Source organism: Diabrotica virgifera, chromosome 4, assembly GCF_917563875.1.
Source record: "Diabrotica virgifera virgifera chromosome 4, PGI_DIABVI_V3a".
Lineage (NCBI taxonomy): Eukaryota > Metazoa > Arthropoda > Insecta > Coleoptera > Chrysomelidae > Diabrotica > Diabrotica virgifera.
Genome location: NC_065446.1, coordinates 106,028,867 through 106,046,408, shown reverse-complemented (window position 1 = coordinate 106,046,408; position 17,542 = coordinate 106,028,867). Strand labels below are relative to the sequence as shown.

Genomic DNA, 17,542 nt, shown 5'->3' with positions numbered 1-17,542 from the left:
GATGGGCCAAGAGCGTTTGAATCATCTCTCTATAACGGGCATTGAACACGATCTCCTAAAGCAACCAGACATGTCCGACATAATTAAAGAATTCTCAATGAAAAAATCTCGAAAAGTACCCGGACTTAACCATATATTTTACTATGTTTATTTTTAATGTTTTACTGTAACAAAAAAAAACAAATTACAGTTCTTGTATTTTTTATTATTTAAAAATATATTTGTAAAAGTAGATCAACATTTTTTTTTTAATTTCTAAACGAGAAAACCCTGTAGTTAGCTACATACCATAGTTACATCAACAATTTTTTTAATGGTAGGAGGTAGGGTCCCACACCAATTCTGCCCAGGGGCCCCCACTGCCTTAAATCCGGCTCTGACTAGGCTCTGAAGTTCTTTAATCTGTTCTTCTTCTGCCTGGACCACGCTTTCCAAAAATTTTTCCTTTCAGAAAAGCTTGTAGAAACGCATATATTTAGATTCATTTGTATGTAAACGCATATAATGTATCGGTTCTTCTTCATTCTTCTTTGTCATTTGTTACTCAGTCAGTCCACGGGATTTTAAATATTGTCTGATATAGTCACATCTCAAATGCTTCCAATTTTCTGCAAATATTTTATCTTCGTTCAAGGTCTATGATTCGACACCATAAAATAGACGAAGCACTAAAGAACCCAAAACCTAGGAATTTTGTGCAGTAAGATGAATCGTCATGCAACTTTTTGCATTCGATTCGAGAGAGTCAGGCAATTATGTGAACTAAATTCTGCCGTGCTTAGCAAAAACGCCGTATCTGCAGAGACATCACATTCGAGTAAAATCGATTTTAGTTTAAGAATTCGTATACATTTACACAGGATATGGCATAAGATGCGGTGTGTTTAATGTGTTTTGGCTTAACTTACGTCATTTTTAGTAAGCAAATAAGATAGATATGCACATTTGGGTTAGAAAAAAGTAAAAATTTCATTTTTTCAGATTTTTTCAGATTTTTGCAGATACGGTGTTTTTGCTAAGAACGGCAGAATTGATCTCCGGCAAAAATTGTTGTGCACAAGAAATGCATTTTCAAAGTGCATCTCGAAAAGATGGAAAATGAAAAATTTAGAACTCAGGAAATATTGACGGAAATGAGTTCAATTTTTATACTTTGGGGCGTTTGGGGGTTTTGGAGGTCACTGAACACGAATTTCATGACGGCGGTGGTCTCCGAGGCACCTGGTGCCCAGGGTGGAACTCGTCGCCTGGGACAATCGAATAATTCTCGGGACGATCGAATAATTCGCGAAATGAAGATTGGAGCGAAAGACTGAAAAATGCGTGTTCAATATTTTTCAAAAATCTATCGAATTACACTAAAAACGACCCCTTCAATCCACCCCTGGATATGGGGTGGGGGTAACTTTAAAATCTTAAATAGAAACATCCATTTGTTATTGCCGATTTGGATTGCTTACGTAAAAATAAGCAACTTTTATTCGAGATATTTTTTCGAATTGTGGATAGATGGCGCTATAATCGGAAAAAACGATTTATCGTAATACCATACATAGGTACATTATAGAAACGGTCTAACATCTCGAGAAATACACTTCCAAATAAAAAACCAAAAAATACGTGTTTAATATTTTTTAAGAACCTATCGAATAACATCAAGCACGACCCTCCAGTCCACCCTTTGGAGGTGGGGTGGGGGGTAACTTTAAAATCTTAAATAGGAGTTCCCATTTTTTATTGTAGATTTGGATTCCTTACGTAAAAATAAGTAACATTTCATTGGAAACATTTTTTAGAATTGTTGATATATGGCGCTAATAAATAGTGTTTTTCCGATTATAGCACCATCTATCCATAATTCGAAAAAATGTCTCGAATCCCCCACCTCCAGAGGGTGGAAAGGAGAGTCGTGTTTGATGTTATTCGATAGGTTCTTGGGAAAATATTAAACAGGTATTTTTTGGTTTTTTATTTGGAATGTATTTCTCGAGATATTAGACCGTTTCTATAATTTACGTCTGGTATCACCATAAATCGTTTTTTCCGATTATAGCATTATCTATTCACAATGCGAAAAAATATCTCAAATAAAAGTTGCTTATTTTTACGTAACCAATCCAAATCTGCAATAACAAATGGAAGTTTCCCTTTAAGATTTTAAAGTTACCCCCACTCCACCTCCAAGGGTGGTGGGGGGGTCGTGTTTAGAGTTATCTATTCGATAGATTTTTGAAAAATATTGAACACGTATTTTTCAGTTTTTCGTTCCAATCTTCATTTTGCGAATTATTCGATCGTCCCAGGCGACGATTTCCACCCTGGGCACCAGGTACCTCGGAGACCATCGCCGTCATGAAATTCGTGTTCAGTGACCTCCAAAACCCCTAAGTATAAAAATTGAACTCATTTCCGTCAAAATTTCCTGAGTTCTAAATTTTTCATTTTCCATCACTTCGAGATGCACTTTGAAAATGCATTTTCTTATGCACAAAAATTTTTGCCGGAGATCAATTTAGTTCACAAAATTGCCTGACACTCTCTCGAATCGAATGCAAAAAGTTGCATGACGATTCATCTTACGCCACAAAATTCCTAGGTTTAATGCTTCATTGCCTCGCCTAAAAAAGAACTAGATGCATCGCAGCATTCTTACTTTTATACCAAGAGAGAGTTTGTGGCTCTTGAAGAGGGTCCCCATCCGGTTAAAGGTAGATCTAGCTTTTCCGATGCGCGCTCCCATCTCTTAGTTGTAGTGCGTCACTCTTCGTACAGAAGTTTGGTTGACGTTGAGTTGACCTTCTGTTATCTTTTTCTTGCTAATGATCATAAGCTTTGTACATACCTATTATATTTACTGTAATACGTGATTTTGTTAATAAGGACTTATAGGTCTTCTAGGTTGTTCGCAAATACAAAGGTGTCATCTGCATATCCGATGTTGTTTAGCCCGTTCCCGTTAGTAGAATGCCAGTTACAGTTTCGTGAAAAACTTCGATAAATATTTTTTCTGAGTAGACATCGAAGATCAGAAGAGATAAAATACAACCTTGCCTCACTCCACACATGATTTCCCCATATTCGGTTTGTTCACCTTCAGCTCTGAGATTTGCAGTCTGATTCCATTAAAGGTTTCTAATTATTTTCAGATCTTGGTCGTTAATTCCTGCTTCTTTTAGTATTTGCATCATCTTGGCGTCCTGCACTCGATCAAAGGCTTTCTCGTAATCAACCAGCCATGCGTATACGTCGTAATTGACGTCTCTGCATCTCTGGAATAAGCCTATATATTCATTTATATTTTTTTGTTTGTTTAAATGTAACAATTATTGTACACTGTCCGTGTTAATTACTCCTAGTAGTAGAACCACGTTAATTCCAAAAAAATTGTGGATTATCTTATGTATATTGTTTTCTGTTTTGTAGAGAATTTACGGCAAATACTGCGAATGCGACAACTTCTCCTGCGAGCGCCATGACGGCAAACTTTGCAGCGGTCCCGACCACGGTATCTGCGACTGCGGCGTGTGCCACTGCAAAGACGAATGGACGGGTCCGAACTGCGCATGCGTCAAATCCAACGCCACCTGTTACGCTCCTGGCGTGACGGACGGAAAGATTTGTTCCGGCCACGGCAAATGCGAGTGCGGCGTATGCCACTGTGATGTCAGCGACGAGGGACAGTACTCTGGAAAATTCTGTGATAGATGCCCAGTAAGTTCTTTAGTAGTAGTTTACTTTATCATTTGAAGTTAGGATATCAATGCAAGTTCCTATTTTCTTTTGGCGGCACCTTATCCTCTTTTGACCTTGACAGAAATAAGGAAAATGGTTGAAATTGTTTATATTTTTTGAACATATGTTTAAAAAACGTAGTTATGCCTGGCTTTTATTTTCAGACTTGTTCAGACAGATGTGCCGAATTCAAAGACTGTGTTCAATGCCAACAATATAAGACTGGTCCCCTCAAGAAACCAGAAGATTGCTCTGCCCAGTGTACAAAATTCACTCCCTCATCGGCCGATGTGATAACTGGTAAGCATGAAGATAGAGCTTTACATAGATCACAAATATATTGATTATAAAACAAATGCAATCTAAAAAAAACAAAAGAAGCTGAACTATTATAATAAAGCTTGTGGCGAAACGTATTTATACTCTATTCACTCTGCTCAGTCCCGGTAGTTGCAATATGTATAAGATGTTACAATATGTAAATCTTAAACTGTTTTTGTTTTGTTTTCAGTGGATCAGAAGAACAACGAAGTACTTTGCGCCTACTACGACGAAGACGAGTGTAGATTCAAATATGTATATTATTTCGACAGTGATCAAATTCAAGTTAGAGCACAGAAAAACCGAGACTGCCCCGAAAAGGTAAGAAATTTATACCTACATATCAAGCTAATAGGTACTTTCGATCTGTATGTTCTGCCAGCCCTAACGTATGAAACCGAATTCAAAGAGCTATGGGATGTAAAACGCTTAATATTAAACTCAGCGACTGTTTACATAATCAGGAAATAGATGGTCCTGATAACCAGACGCATACTTCAAACCAATTGGACTGATGACATCAAAAGAATAGCTGTTCACGAATGGATACAAAAAATAAAGAACGAAAGCGAATAGACATACTTAAGGGGGCTTACACCCGACGATATACAGGGTGTTTCATTAATAATTGTCCATATAGTAACTGGAGAAACCTTAGCACAAAATACGAATATTTAACCTAAAACACTTAAATAAAATGTGGTTCCTTACTGAGTTACAGGGTGTTTTATCTAAAAATTTAAAAACTATTTTTGCTCAGCATTTTAAAACTATTTTACATATCCTTTTCAGACTTAACAGGAAGTATAGGTACTATACCAACTACTAAATTATGTTAAACAAACGTTTCTGGCTATTACCAGAGGCGTACGACTGGGGAAAGTGAATGATTGACCCTTTCCAAATTCTGCGCCACTGGCGAAATTACTATTTTAGTTCAATTTTTGGATTATCCAATACTTCCTATGACAATATTATACCCTTTATTCGTAACGATAACGTCATTATTTTTCGAGATCTTTGAAGTTAAAAATTAAACGAGACGGTTATTTTGATTAATGTATTGTGTCGCTTCATTTTATAGTTACGAATGAAGAGTATATTATTTACATAAAAAGTATTGCAAAATCAAAAAATTACACTAAAATAGCAATTTCGTCAGTGGCGTAGAATTTGGGAAGGGTCAACCAGCCACTATCCCCTGTCGTACGTCTCTGGTAGAAAATTATTTACCTTAATGTAGTAGGATGTACAGTACCTACGCTTTCTGCCAAGTATGATAAGGGTACGACAAATAGTTTTAAAGTACTGGGTACAGAAATAATTTTTATTTTAATCATATGAATCATATCATAAATAATTTAATTATTAATCAAAATAACTGTGCCGTTTCACATTTAACTTCAAATATCTCGGAAACTAATGATTTTATCGTTACTAATGACGAGTATATTATTTACGTAAAAAGTATTGGAGAATCTAAAAATGGCACTACAATAGTAATTCCTCCAGTGGCGTAGAATTTGAGAAGCGTCAACCATTCTCCATCTCTGTCGTACGCCTCTGGTAGTAACTAGAAACGTTTGTTTATCATAATTTAGTAGGGTGTCTAGTAGTCGCACTTTCTGCCAAGTATGAAAAGAATACGTCGAATAGTTTTAAAATGCTGAGTAAAAATAATTTTTAAATTTTTAGATAAAACACCCTGTAACTCAGTAAGGAACCACATTTTATTTAAGTGTTTTAGGTTAAATCTTCGTATTTTGTGCTAAGGTTTCTCCAGTTACTATATGGACAATTATTAATGAAACACCATGTATAGATAAATAGCTGATGATGATGACGATAGTATAAATTCTATAAGAGTATTATATAAAATTTTTGAAATCGTCATGCTCATAGGATACCCGTACGCAATTTTAATCGCTAGAGGACTAATTATATACTATGGTCTGTTTTTAAACCAAGAGGAGTAATTCAAATTTACCGCGCCGTAATTCTTGTTTGTAATTGGTCCAACCTCAGGCAAGTTTACTCCAATGTTATGAAATTTTGACACTAATGACATTTATGAAATTTTGACACCACTGGCATTTCATAGGTTCTTCTTCTTCTTCTTTTGGTGCCTATTCGTTTCGAATATTGGCGATCATTCTGGCTATAATTATTTTATTAACTGATACTTTAAATAGATTAGTTGTTGTTGTGGAGAACCATTTCCTCAGGTTCTTTAACCATGATATCCTTCTTCTCCCAATTCCTCGCTTTCCGAATACTTTGCCTTGAAGTATACCTCACCTCTCTTTCTTCCCCATTCTTCGTAATACGGTCTCGTTGGTTATCTTGTACGTCCATGATATCCTTAGGATTCGCCTGTATTCGCGGTGTGCAAGTACTTGGAAGGGGAAACGAGAAACGACCCTGCGCGAGTCGCGGAGAAATATTGCAACTATCTTAAATAATTCATATTGTCAATTGAAATTGTCAAATTGACGTATATTTCATACCTTCTGTCAATGAAGCAAAAAAATTATATATTGCTCCACAATATTGATATGATATGCAATTATTATATAAAGGTAAATTTAATTAATTTTATTTTGCTTGCAGTACTGCATTTTAATAACTAATTTTATTTACTACATACAATTGTTGACGTTTTCATAACATAACCTGAATCTTATTTTTTCTTCTTATTATTTTTTTGGACTATGGCCTTGACAATTATCCAGTAACCAGGACTAATATAATTGGCCAATATAATTAAAAGTGCGAATTTTAGTATAGAGCGTAGAAATAGGGGTCGCTTTGCCGAACTTGCACGGTCCCAATAGCCACATCTCGAGGGCTTCAAGTTTTTTCTCCATCGCTTCACTGAGCGTCCAGGATTAAACTCCGTAGTATAATATTGAGAAGATATAATATCGTAGGAGCCTTACTTTTATCTCCAGATTAAGGTTGTACCTTTTAGAGAGTTTGGCCATGTTATTGAATGCACTCCTAGCCTTCTCTATTTATTCTACATTTTATTTTTTGTGAGTGATCCCATTGTTCGTTTACTATTGTTTCAAGATAGGTATACTGTTTTACTCGGTCCACTGGTGTATTCTTGATAAGCAGTTTGGCGTCTCTAATTTTATTTTTTCTGATAACCATAAATTTATTTTTTGGTATATTTACTTAAGTCCAAATCTTTCACTTATTTCATTTACTGTGTTTATTACTTGCTGTAAACTGTTCAAACTGTTTGCAAAAATAGCGGTGTCGTCTGCATAGCAAATGTTGTTTAGGCGTTCTCCATTTAGGAGTATTCCATGTTCGCAATTTTCCAAGGCTTCACTAAATATTTCCTCTGAATAGAGTTTAAAAATAATATAGGTGAAAGTATACATCCTCGTCTAACGCCTCGTAGAATCTGGATCGCTTCCGTTGGTTCATCTCTAAGATTTGTTCTTATTGTGGCTGATTGGTTCCAATATAAATTCTGTATTATACGCCGGTCTTTATCATCCATTTAGGCTTTTGTTAGAACATCCATCATTTTTCGGTGTTAAGAGCACACAGTAGGGATCAACAGGTAGCAACAAACGCGGTCCAAGATTGCGAAAGTTCTGCGAACTTTCAAAAGTGTGGCAACAGTGCGTCGGTAGTTCGACACTGACAGTGACGTTTATACATTGGTGCGAAATGTTGCCAATTCAGTAACGTTCGATTTCTTATTATAAAAAAATCGATTTTTAGTAGTTCCAATGTGACACAAAATATAGGCACGGGATAAAAAAGTTTATTTGAAGAAAGTGTATTTTTTGTCTTTCTTAATGGCGGTACAGGCTCCTTTTTACTACTAACATATTTCTGAAATTGGGCTCTGTACCGCCATTCTTTATTATATTACGAATATGTGTGCCAAATATCTCGACAAAATATTCAAAATTAGAGCCGCAATCTTTGAACGCGTTTGTTGCTACCTGTTGATCGCTACTGTTTGCTCTTAAACTGTATCAAATGCTTTTTGGTAGTCCACAAAGCAGGTGTAAATATCGCAAGTCATATTTTTGCATCTTTGAAATAATACCTGTAGACTAAATAGAGCATCTCTTGTACACTTCGCGTCAAAAAAAACTGGTACAACTCTTATAACCGAAAATCGTGTTTTTCAAGTTGTGTAAGTTGATCTTGTCACAAGTGTCATTCTAATTTCTAGGGCAACGTTGCCAGTTCAACGAAAATATTATATCAAACTAGGTAAAAACGGGGCTGTGCGAGAGACCGCATTTTTTAATATACTAAAAACTAAAACAATTGTAATTTTCCGTCATCTCAACTAAGTATTCATACATTGATTCGTGTTTTATTATAATTTATGAAAATATTTCAATTCAAAAATAATGATAGATAATAAATCTTGACATTACTTTAAATTATTATGTTTAATGTCAAATCGAGAGGTGTGATTGGTTTCTCGTAAATTGTAGGACAAAACTGTATTAAGTTGTGTAGAATAAATAAAACACACTGGAAAAATTAAAAATTTAATTTGAAATTAATACAAAATGAATAACTTTTACAGTGAACAAGTGTGGAATGTGGAATTTAAATACATATATGTATTACTATTCGAAATATACATTTTAAACGTTATTTTTTTGTATTTAGATTTAGTGCAATTCCCTTGTCTGTGATGGCAACAACGAAGTGATGCACGAACAATAATTGTCAGTCTGAACACAGGTTTACATTGGGAAAAAAAAGTGTACCAGTTTTATATGACGCGAAGTGTACCTTGCATTTTAAGAAAAACTTTTAAGAGGAAACAGTAGCGATCAACAGGTAGCAAAAACGCGTTCCAAGATTGCGGCTGTAATTTTGAATATTTTTTCGAGATATTTGGCACACGTATTCGTAATATAATAAAGAATGGCGGTACAGAGCCAATTTGAAAAATATATTAATATGTGGAAATTACTCTGTAATTAAATACAATATTAAAAAAACGAGCCTGTACCGCCATTAAGAAGAACAAAAAATACACTTTCTTCAAATAAACTTTTTTATCCGATGCCTAGATTTTGTGTCATTTTGGAACTACTAAAATTTTTTATTTCATTAGTAGTTACAAAATGACACAAAATCTAGGCATCGGATAAAAAGTTTATTTGAAGAAAGTGAATTTTTTTGTTCTTCTTAATGGCGGTACAGGCTCGTTTTTTTAATATTGTATTTAATTACAGAGTAATTTCCACATATTAATATATTTTTCAAATTGGGCTCTGTACCGCCATTCTTTATTATATTACGAATACGTGTGCCAAATATCTCGAAAAAATATTCAAAATTACAGCCGCAATCTTGGAACGCGTTTTCGCTACCTGTTGATCGCTACTGTTTCCTCTTAATGTATGGCTCATTAGACTTATTAGCCTATATTATTCTCCGCACTTTTTTGCTCCCTGTTTCTTTGGTAACGTAATAAATTTTGAAACTTTTTGGTATATTGCCTGTGTCGTAGATATTATTGAAGATTTTATATCTTAAATATATTTTAGACATTGAAGATTTCATAGGTTAATATCGGCGATTTTTTGTTTTCTGCGTTATTCCTTTAATTTCTAGATATTTAGTCTGCTTTTGTATAAAACACAGTTGTTTTTAGAACTATTTAGCGACGTGTATTAGTATAGGATAATATGTATGGATTACCGTTGAAGGCCGATATGATCAACCAAAAAGAACATGTATTTGGTGATTTTTCTAGTGACTCTCTTGGGTGTGAATCTGTCTTTTTAGTTTACTCCTCCTGGCTTAAAAACAAACCATAGAAGTATAAAAGTCCAACTTTACCTAACATTGTTTTTCTTGATTTTTTTAGGTTTACGTCCCAGGTATCGTACTTGGTGTAATAGCCGCCATTGTCCTGATAGGTATGGCAATTCTATTATTGTGGAAATTGCTGACGACAATTCATGATAGGAGGGAATTCGCACGATTCGAAAAAGAAAAGATGATGGCTAAATGGGACACGGTAAGTTACAAAAATCTTACGTTAACAATAAGTTAAATATCTTTAGCTAAACGATATGTAACGTGTAACTTTTATCGTGAAATATCCCGTTCAAAATATTGTTCTGAAGCTATTTCTTTGTGGCATTTTTGTAATTAACTATTCTAATTGGTAATTAAGCCACAATTTAACTTGAAAAAATAATTTTATTAACGTTTCGACTTCCACTTCGGAGTTCATTGTCATAATACAAAATATTAATAAATTAAACAAAAATGTTGTTGCTTAGTAAAAAAATTCTTCTAATAATTTAATTTAATCTGACTCATTTATTAACTTAACGGCAATTCAGACATATATTATACATTCTAAAGTAGAAGAACTTTAAAATGATATTGCCAATATTTATGAGTCGCGTTACTGGGACGACTTTATTGAAAGATAGTTCATTCGATTACATGAGATCAACTTTAACTCAAGAATATCCGTCACGAAAAAATCACGGCACGTGATCTGTCTTTAAAAAGACAACCACATGCAACGGTGACACTGTGATATTCTTTTTCTCATGATCATCTTTCAGTGCGTCACAGTTTTTCGATTTCTTTCTAACGCATTAAATTGTATGTGACAGAAAAAAAGGCACGTCGGTGATTACATTTCGTCGGTGACATTTTTATAACATTTCTTCTAGTTATTCTAGTTGTCGATAGATGGCGCCATAATAAAAAAATATTTTTTTTAATTAGATAATAATATTACAAATATAATCTGTATAATTTATAAGACTATACAAATCAAAGAAAATACCATTTTATAAATGCAAGAAACACATTTGATTTGTTTTTATTCCAAATTGAAAATAAAATGTGACAACTGTCAGATTTAACTAATAATAATAATATCGTATGGCATTTTTGCCGGGGAGATCCTTTCGGATAGTTCCAGCGCCAATTACATCTTTAACCCTGTTTCAAGTTACTAGCTAGTGTCGATGTACACTAGCCCAGGGGGACCGACGGCTTAACCTACTCTCCGAGGCACGGTGAGACGGCTCGTGTCATTATTGGAAATGAAAATGGTTTGTCTTTGGCAGGGATCGAACCCACGTCTACTGGCGTATGAGGCCAGCGTTTATGCCGTTACCCACGGCCGCTCACTCAGATTTAACTAAAATGTCATGTTAGAATAAATGTCATAAATGTGTATTATCACGGACTTACCCTTTTTCGTATCATTTGTTACGCACTGAAAAATGATCATGAAAAGGACAATACTGTCCCGACATTGTAAGTATACATTCAGTTACATTCAGTTTACTCTCAAAACTAACACAAAATTCTGACTCTATATGTATGTTATTTTAAATTATAAATAATATTAAAATTGCATAGATATTACTAAAATATAAAATATGTACTATTCTCGATATGTTATTGTAATTGACTTACTAATCGTGGTATTTTTTTTCGACTGACTTCCTCTTTTAGTATAGGTAACTACATCCTACTGCGTTCTACCGAGGCATTTGCAACACAATTGGTTTCATTTAGCATAATTAGAGCCGCTTCTATGATTTTTCTCTTTTTACTATCTGTTTCTTTTAGGACTCTACTTGAATCTCTCCACTGAACTTTATGTTCATTATCACATACGTGTTGACATATTTGAGATCTATCAATTCTCTATTTTTAATATAAGACTGATGTTCACTTATTCTAACGTTTAACGGTCTTGATGTTTCACCTAAATAAAATTGTTCGCATTCACAAGGTATTTTATAAATACGATTCTTTGTTCTTTCTTGTTCATTGTTTTGTTTTAGATAAAATAGATCTCAATGTGTTTGTTGTTTTGAATGTTGTTGAAATGTTGAATTTATTTCCTATTGTTTTAAGTTTCTAGCATAGTCCTTATATACAGGGTGAGTTTTTAGTGCGGGATCGGTCGATAACTCCATTATGGTATAAAATATCGAGAAAAGTTATTTAAAAAAAATGTAGGCAATGATATTCTCCACGCTTGGAAAATATGTCCATTTCTACGGGGTGATCAGTAACTAAGTGGTATATCAAACATATAATTTTTTAAATGGGACACCCTATATATTTTTTCATATTTATATTCCCCTCATAATTCTTGTTCATATAATATATGGTTTTGCGTTACTGTACAGAGTATTTAACAAGTTATGACCATTTTTATTTCGAAATCACTATGAGATTAACCCCCTGTATATAAAGAAGTAATTCGTAGACAATAATTTGTTTTATGTAATAAGATAAACAATATACTGTAGTTTTTAAATTAAGTCCAATTCACGTCATTGACGAATATTTGTATACAGGGTGAACTACAAAACCAAATTACGATTTTCTCTATTTTTTTAAATGGATCACCCTATATTTTATTTTTCAACATTATTGTATTTAATATACTCTTTCATTTTTATAGAGCATTAAAACTGATTACTGCTGATGAGCATCTAAACTGATTACTTTCCGAGATATTTTTAGTTTTCTTCAAATTTCGGGAATACATTCAATTTTTCTAGTAGAAATAAGTTAGTATTGAGTGATAATTAAACAAAATTATTTTTATTAGATAAATAACTAACACAAAATATAAACCATAGCAATATGCAGTGAATATACCAATAAATGTGATATTAAGAAATTATCATATTTCCCTAATATGCAAGAATCATAAAATTCCTACAAAAAAAACTTTGTATTGTATATAATAATATAACAAGATTATTTTTATGCAATAAATAACTTACATGAAACATAAATCAAAACACTATTCGCGGTGTGCAAGTACTTGGAAAGGGAAACGAGAAACGACCGTGCGCGAGTCGCGGAGAAATATTGCAACTATCTCAAATAATTCATATTGTCAATTGAAATTGTCAAATTGACGTATATTTCATACCTTCTGTCATTGACGCAGAAAAATTATATATTACTCCACAATATTGATATGATATGCAATTATTATATAAAGGTAAATTTAATTAATTGTATTTTGCTTGCAGTACTGCATTTTAATAACTGATTTTATTTACTACATACAATTGTTTACGTTTGCTAAACATAACCTGCATCTTATTTTTTCTTCTTATTATTTTTTTGGACTATGGCCTTGACAATTATCCAGTAACCAGGACTAATATAATTGGCCAATATAATTAAAAGTGCGAATAAAAGTACAGAGCGTAGAAATAGAGGTCGCTTTGCCGAACTTGCACGGTCCCAATACAACTGATGTAACAGTTTTTAGATTGGTATATCAACAGCATCTAAGCCAAGAATTTTTTAGTAGAACATTCATTTTTATAAGCACTTTTAAACTACAAAACAAAATTACGATTTTCTCAATTTTTTTTTAATAGATTTTATTTATTTTTTTTTTTTGAAGTATTGTATTTATGATACTCTTTTATTTTTATATAGCATCTCCTATACCTAAACTTATTAGTTTCTGAGATATTTTTAATTTTCTTCATTTGCCGGGAATACATTCAATTCTTATAAATATAAATAACTTAACAAATAAGTATTATGTAATAATATAACAAATATTTTCATTCAAAAAAATAATAAACCATAACAAAATTTAATGAATGTACCAATTAATGTGATGTTAAGGATATAAGTCTAAAGTAAATGTTGAAAATGACCACTTTCAACGTCTATGCAATTTTGTAACCGATACTCAAATGACCGAGCCACATTTCTAACATTTTTGTAAGTCAATATTATTAAAAGCTTCTTTTATTCTATTTTTCATATCATCAAGCGTTGTTGGATGCTTCTGGTATACAAGGTTTTTTATATAGCCCCACTTGAAAAAAATCAATTTTGGAAGAACTGGAGCACCGTCGTATAAAAACCTCAACCGTCAAAAAATGTGGACCAATCACATAATCTCTAACAATATCACCTTAAACATTTATAGATCACCTAGTTTGAGTGTTAACAAAGTAGGGATTTCTTGATGCATATTAATGAAATTTAATATGAAAATTATATTATTAATAACTGCGGGTCACAATCTGCAATTAGGAATGTATTACTAAAAACTTCTTGGCTTAGAATGCTGTTGATATAATAATCTAAAAACTGTTAAATTAGTTGTAAATTGTTTTGATTTATGTTTTGTGTGAGTTGTTCATTAAATAAAAATAATCTTGTAATTTTATTATACACAAGATACCTATATTTTTTTTTGTAGGAATTGTATGATTCTTGTATATTAGGGAAATATGATAATTCCTTAATATCACATTTATTGATACATTCATTGCATATTGCTATGGTTTATATTTTGTGTTAGTTATTTATTGAATAAAAATAATTTTGTTTAATTATCATTCAATACCAACTTATTTCTACTAGAAAAATTGAATGTATTCCCGAAAGTTGAAGAAAACTAAAAATATCTCCGAAAGTAATAAGTTTAGATATAGGGAATGCTATATAAAAATGAAAGAGTATAATAAATACAATATTTTTGAAAAATATAGGGTGATCCATTTAAAAAATAGAGAAAATCGTAATTTGGTTTTGTAGTTCACCCTGTACACAAACATTCGTCAATGATTTCAATTGGACTTAATTTAAAAACTACAGTATATTGTTTATCTTACTACATAAAACAAATTATTGTCTATGAATTACTTCTTTATATACAGGGTGTTAATCTCATAGGGATTTCGAAATAAAAATGGTCATAACTTGTTAAATACTCTGTATAGTAATGCAAAACCCTATATTATATGAACAAGAATTATGAGGGGAATATAAATAATATGAAAAAATATATAGGGTGTCCCATTTAAAAAATTATATGTTTGATATACCACGCTGTTATTGATCACCCTGTAGAAATGGACATATTTTCCAAGCTTGGAGATTATCATTGCCTACATTTTTTTTAAATAACTTTTTTCGATATTCTATACCGTAATGAAATTATCGACCGATCCCGCACTAAAAACTCACCCTATATATAGTGTATTGATTAGTCCAATCAACAGCCATTTTCTCGTGGAATTTTGAGAACCAAGGTTGATTTCCTTGAAAATTTGGATTTAGGTAGTATGTAATTATAACCTTCGTCAAAATCTAACCTACTCCAAACCGCGCTTTTGCCCTGGGGGTGAAAACATCCCCATCTAGGGGATGAAAATTTTTTTAATCAAAAAAACAATGGAAGTCGATAGACTGACCAATTCTGAGTAAATTTTATTCTATAAGATTTTTTTGCAAAGTTGATACTTGCCAAGTTATGAGAGATTGAAACTATGCATTTTTCATTGAAAAAACTCACGTTTTATAACCGTTTTTAATGAATAACTTAAAAAAATTTAATTTTATAGAAAAAATCATTAAGAACAAAATTCTAGCTAATAAAAAAATACAGAGATTTGCGTCGGAGGGACCTAGGTAAACCCAACAACAACTGAGTTATTGCTCTTTAAAAGATGGTTATTTTCGAAGAACAACGAAATTGAGAACCTTCAATCTCAAGTAACTCGAATGTGGTGCAATTTTTGGGAAAGCAACAGATATCTTTTAAAGTTCATTAAAAAACCTTTCAAATAAGCTCTAATAATAGTTTTTTGCATAAGAACTGACTGACTTATGACGAAAATACAGTCGCTCTCTGCTATTTTCTTTTTGAAATGTAAAAATTAAACCCTCGTCATTACAATCCTAATAGAAATGAATAGCTTCTCACTTAAAAATAACTTTACTTAGCTATCATTGATACGATCCATGCAATTTGACCGATTTGAAATGCTTAGTTTAGAAAAAATAGATGATTAAATAGAAAATTACATTTTTATAATTAAAAAAAAGTGCATTTTTCTTAAATAAATCTAAAAGTATTCATAATATAAAAAAATGTTTCAAATAATAATTTAGGATTAATTGTAGGATTTTTTTTACTGAAAATTTTGATTTTTTTGTTTTTGTATCACGAATAATTTTAGGTTTGTTTAAGAAACATGCATTTGTTTTTTTAATTATAAAAATGTCATTTTCGATGTAATCAATTATTTTTTTCTAAACTAAGCATTCCAAACCGGCCAAGTCACATGGATCGTATCAATCATACATAAATAAAGTTAATTTCAAGTGGAAAGCTATTTATTTCTATTAGGATTGTATTGACGAGGGTTTAATTGTTACATTTCAAAAAGAAAAAAGCAGAGAGCGACTTTATTTTTGTCATAAGTCAGTCAGTTCTTATGGAGGAAACTTTTTTCGGAGCTCATTTGAAAGGTTGTTTAATGAACTTTAAAAGATGTCTCACAAGTTTTCCCAAAAAATTGCACCAAATTCGAGTTATTTGAGATTGAAAGTTCTCCATTTCGAAGTTCTTCGAAAATACCCATCCTTTAAAGAGCAATAACTCTGTCGTTATTGGGTTTACATAGGTCTTTCTGACGCGAGTCTCTTTGTTTTTTTATTTTACACAATTTTTTCTATAAAATTAAATTTTTTTATGTTATTCACGAAAAATGTTTATAAAACGTGAGTTTTTGAATGAAAAATGCATAGTTTCAAACGCTAACAACGCTAAATATCAATTTTATAGAACAACTCTAGAAGAGTTGATCAAGAATTGATCACTCTATCGACTTCCATTGTTATTTTGATTGAAAAATTTTCATCGTCTAGATGGGGTTGTTTTCACCCCCAGGGCAAAAGCGCGGTTCGGCATAGAGTTGATTTTGAAGAAGAGGGTCAACCGAGCTTAAATCCAAATTTTCATTAAAATTTTCAAATTCCACGGTTTTACAGTTTGTTACCGCTGATGAGTGATCTAGATATTTTCCTCGTATTCTTTCTTGTGCATGTTATAGGATCCCGTTCTAAGTTGTTCTGTTCCATTCGATCCAATCTTGACAATTCCTTATTTATAAACGATAAAGGATAATCATAATAAAACAGATGTTAACAATTGTTTTTCTTGTAAAAATGAATTTTCGTTAGAAAAAGTAATTTTGGCTCATAAGGATTTAATGATTCCCTTTTTAACGTTGATGTTGTGATTTGATTTGTAATTTAGATATATGTTGGTGTGGATTGGTTTTCTATACACTTGAGTCTATTTAATTTGTTTACTAAGCAACAACAGTTTTGTTTAATTTATTAATATTTTATATTTTTGCAACGATGTCTGAAGTGGAAGTTGAAACGTTAATAAAATTATTTTTTCAAGTTAAATTGTTTGAGAGTTTTTGATTGCTTCTAGATGACTCTTTATAACGTTGTTATAAAGATGAAAGTGTAAACTAAAGAAACTTTATGGGTTTTATATTCCAAGATGGTAATATGATAATCTCATCTCAGCAAACTAAAACGATAGGAATCAGAAAAGAATCACTCAGATGTAAAACAGAAATTGATGGGATCTGTATTGAACAAGTAACGGAAATAAAATATCTTGGAATTACACTATCTAGCTATGGAG

At 32.2% G+C, this 17,542-nt stretch overlaps 1 protein-coding gene across 4 annotated transcripts in view; it reads left to right on the top strand.

Moving 5' to 3' along the window:
- LOC114333326 (integrin beta-PS) overlaps positions 1 to 17,542 on the top strand; it is a 167,892-nt gene that overhangs the window by 139,584 nt on the left and 10,766 nt on the right. For all 4 annotated transcript variants that reach the window (XM_028283185.2, XM_028283186.2, XM_028283183.2 and 1 more), the window contains exons 10-13: positions 3,424 to 3,711; positions 3,897 to 4,032; positions 4,244 to 4,374; positions 9,923 to 10,075. In XM_028283185.2, coding sequence (XP_028138986.1) covers positions 3,424 to 3,711; positions 3,897 to 4,032; positions 4,244 to 4,374; positions 9,923 to 10,075 — 708 coding nt within the window. The remainder of the gene's footprint in view (positions 1 to 3,423; positions 3,712 to 3,896; positions 4,033 to 4,243; positions 4,375 to 9,922; positions 10,076 to 17,542) is intronic.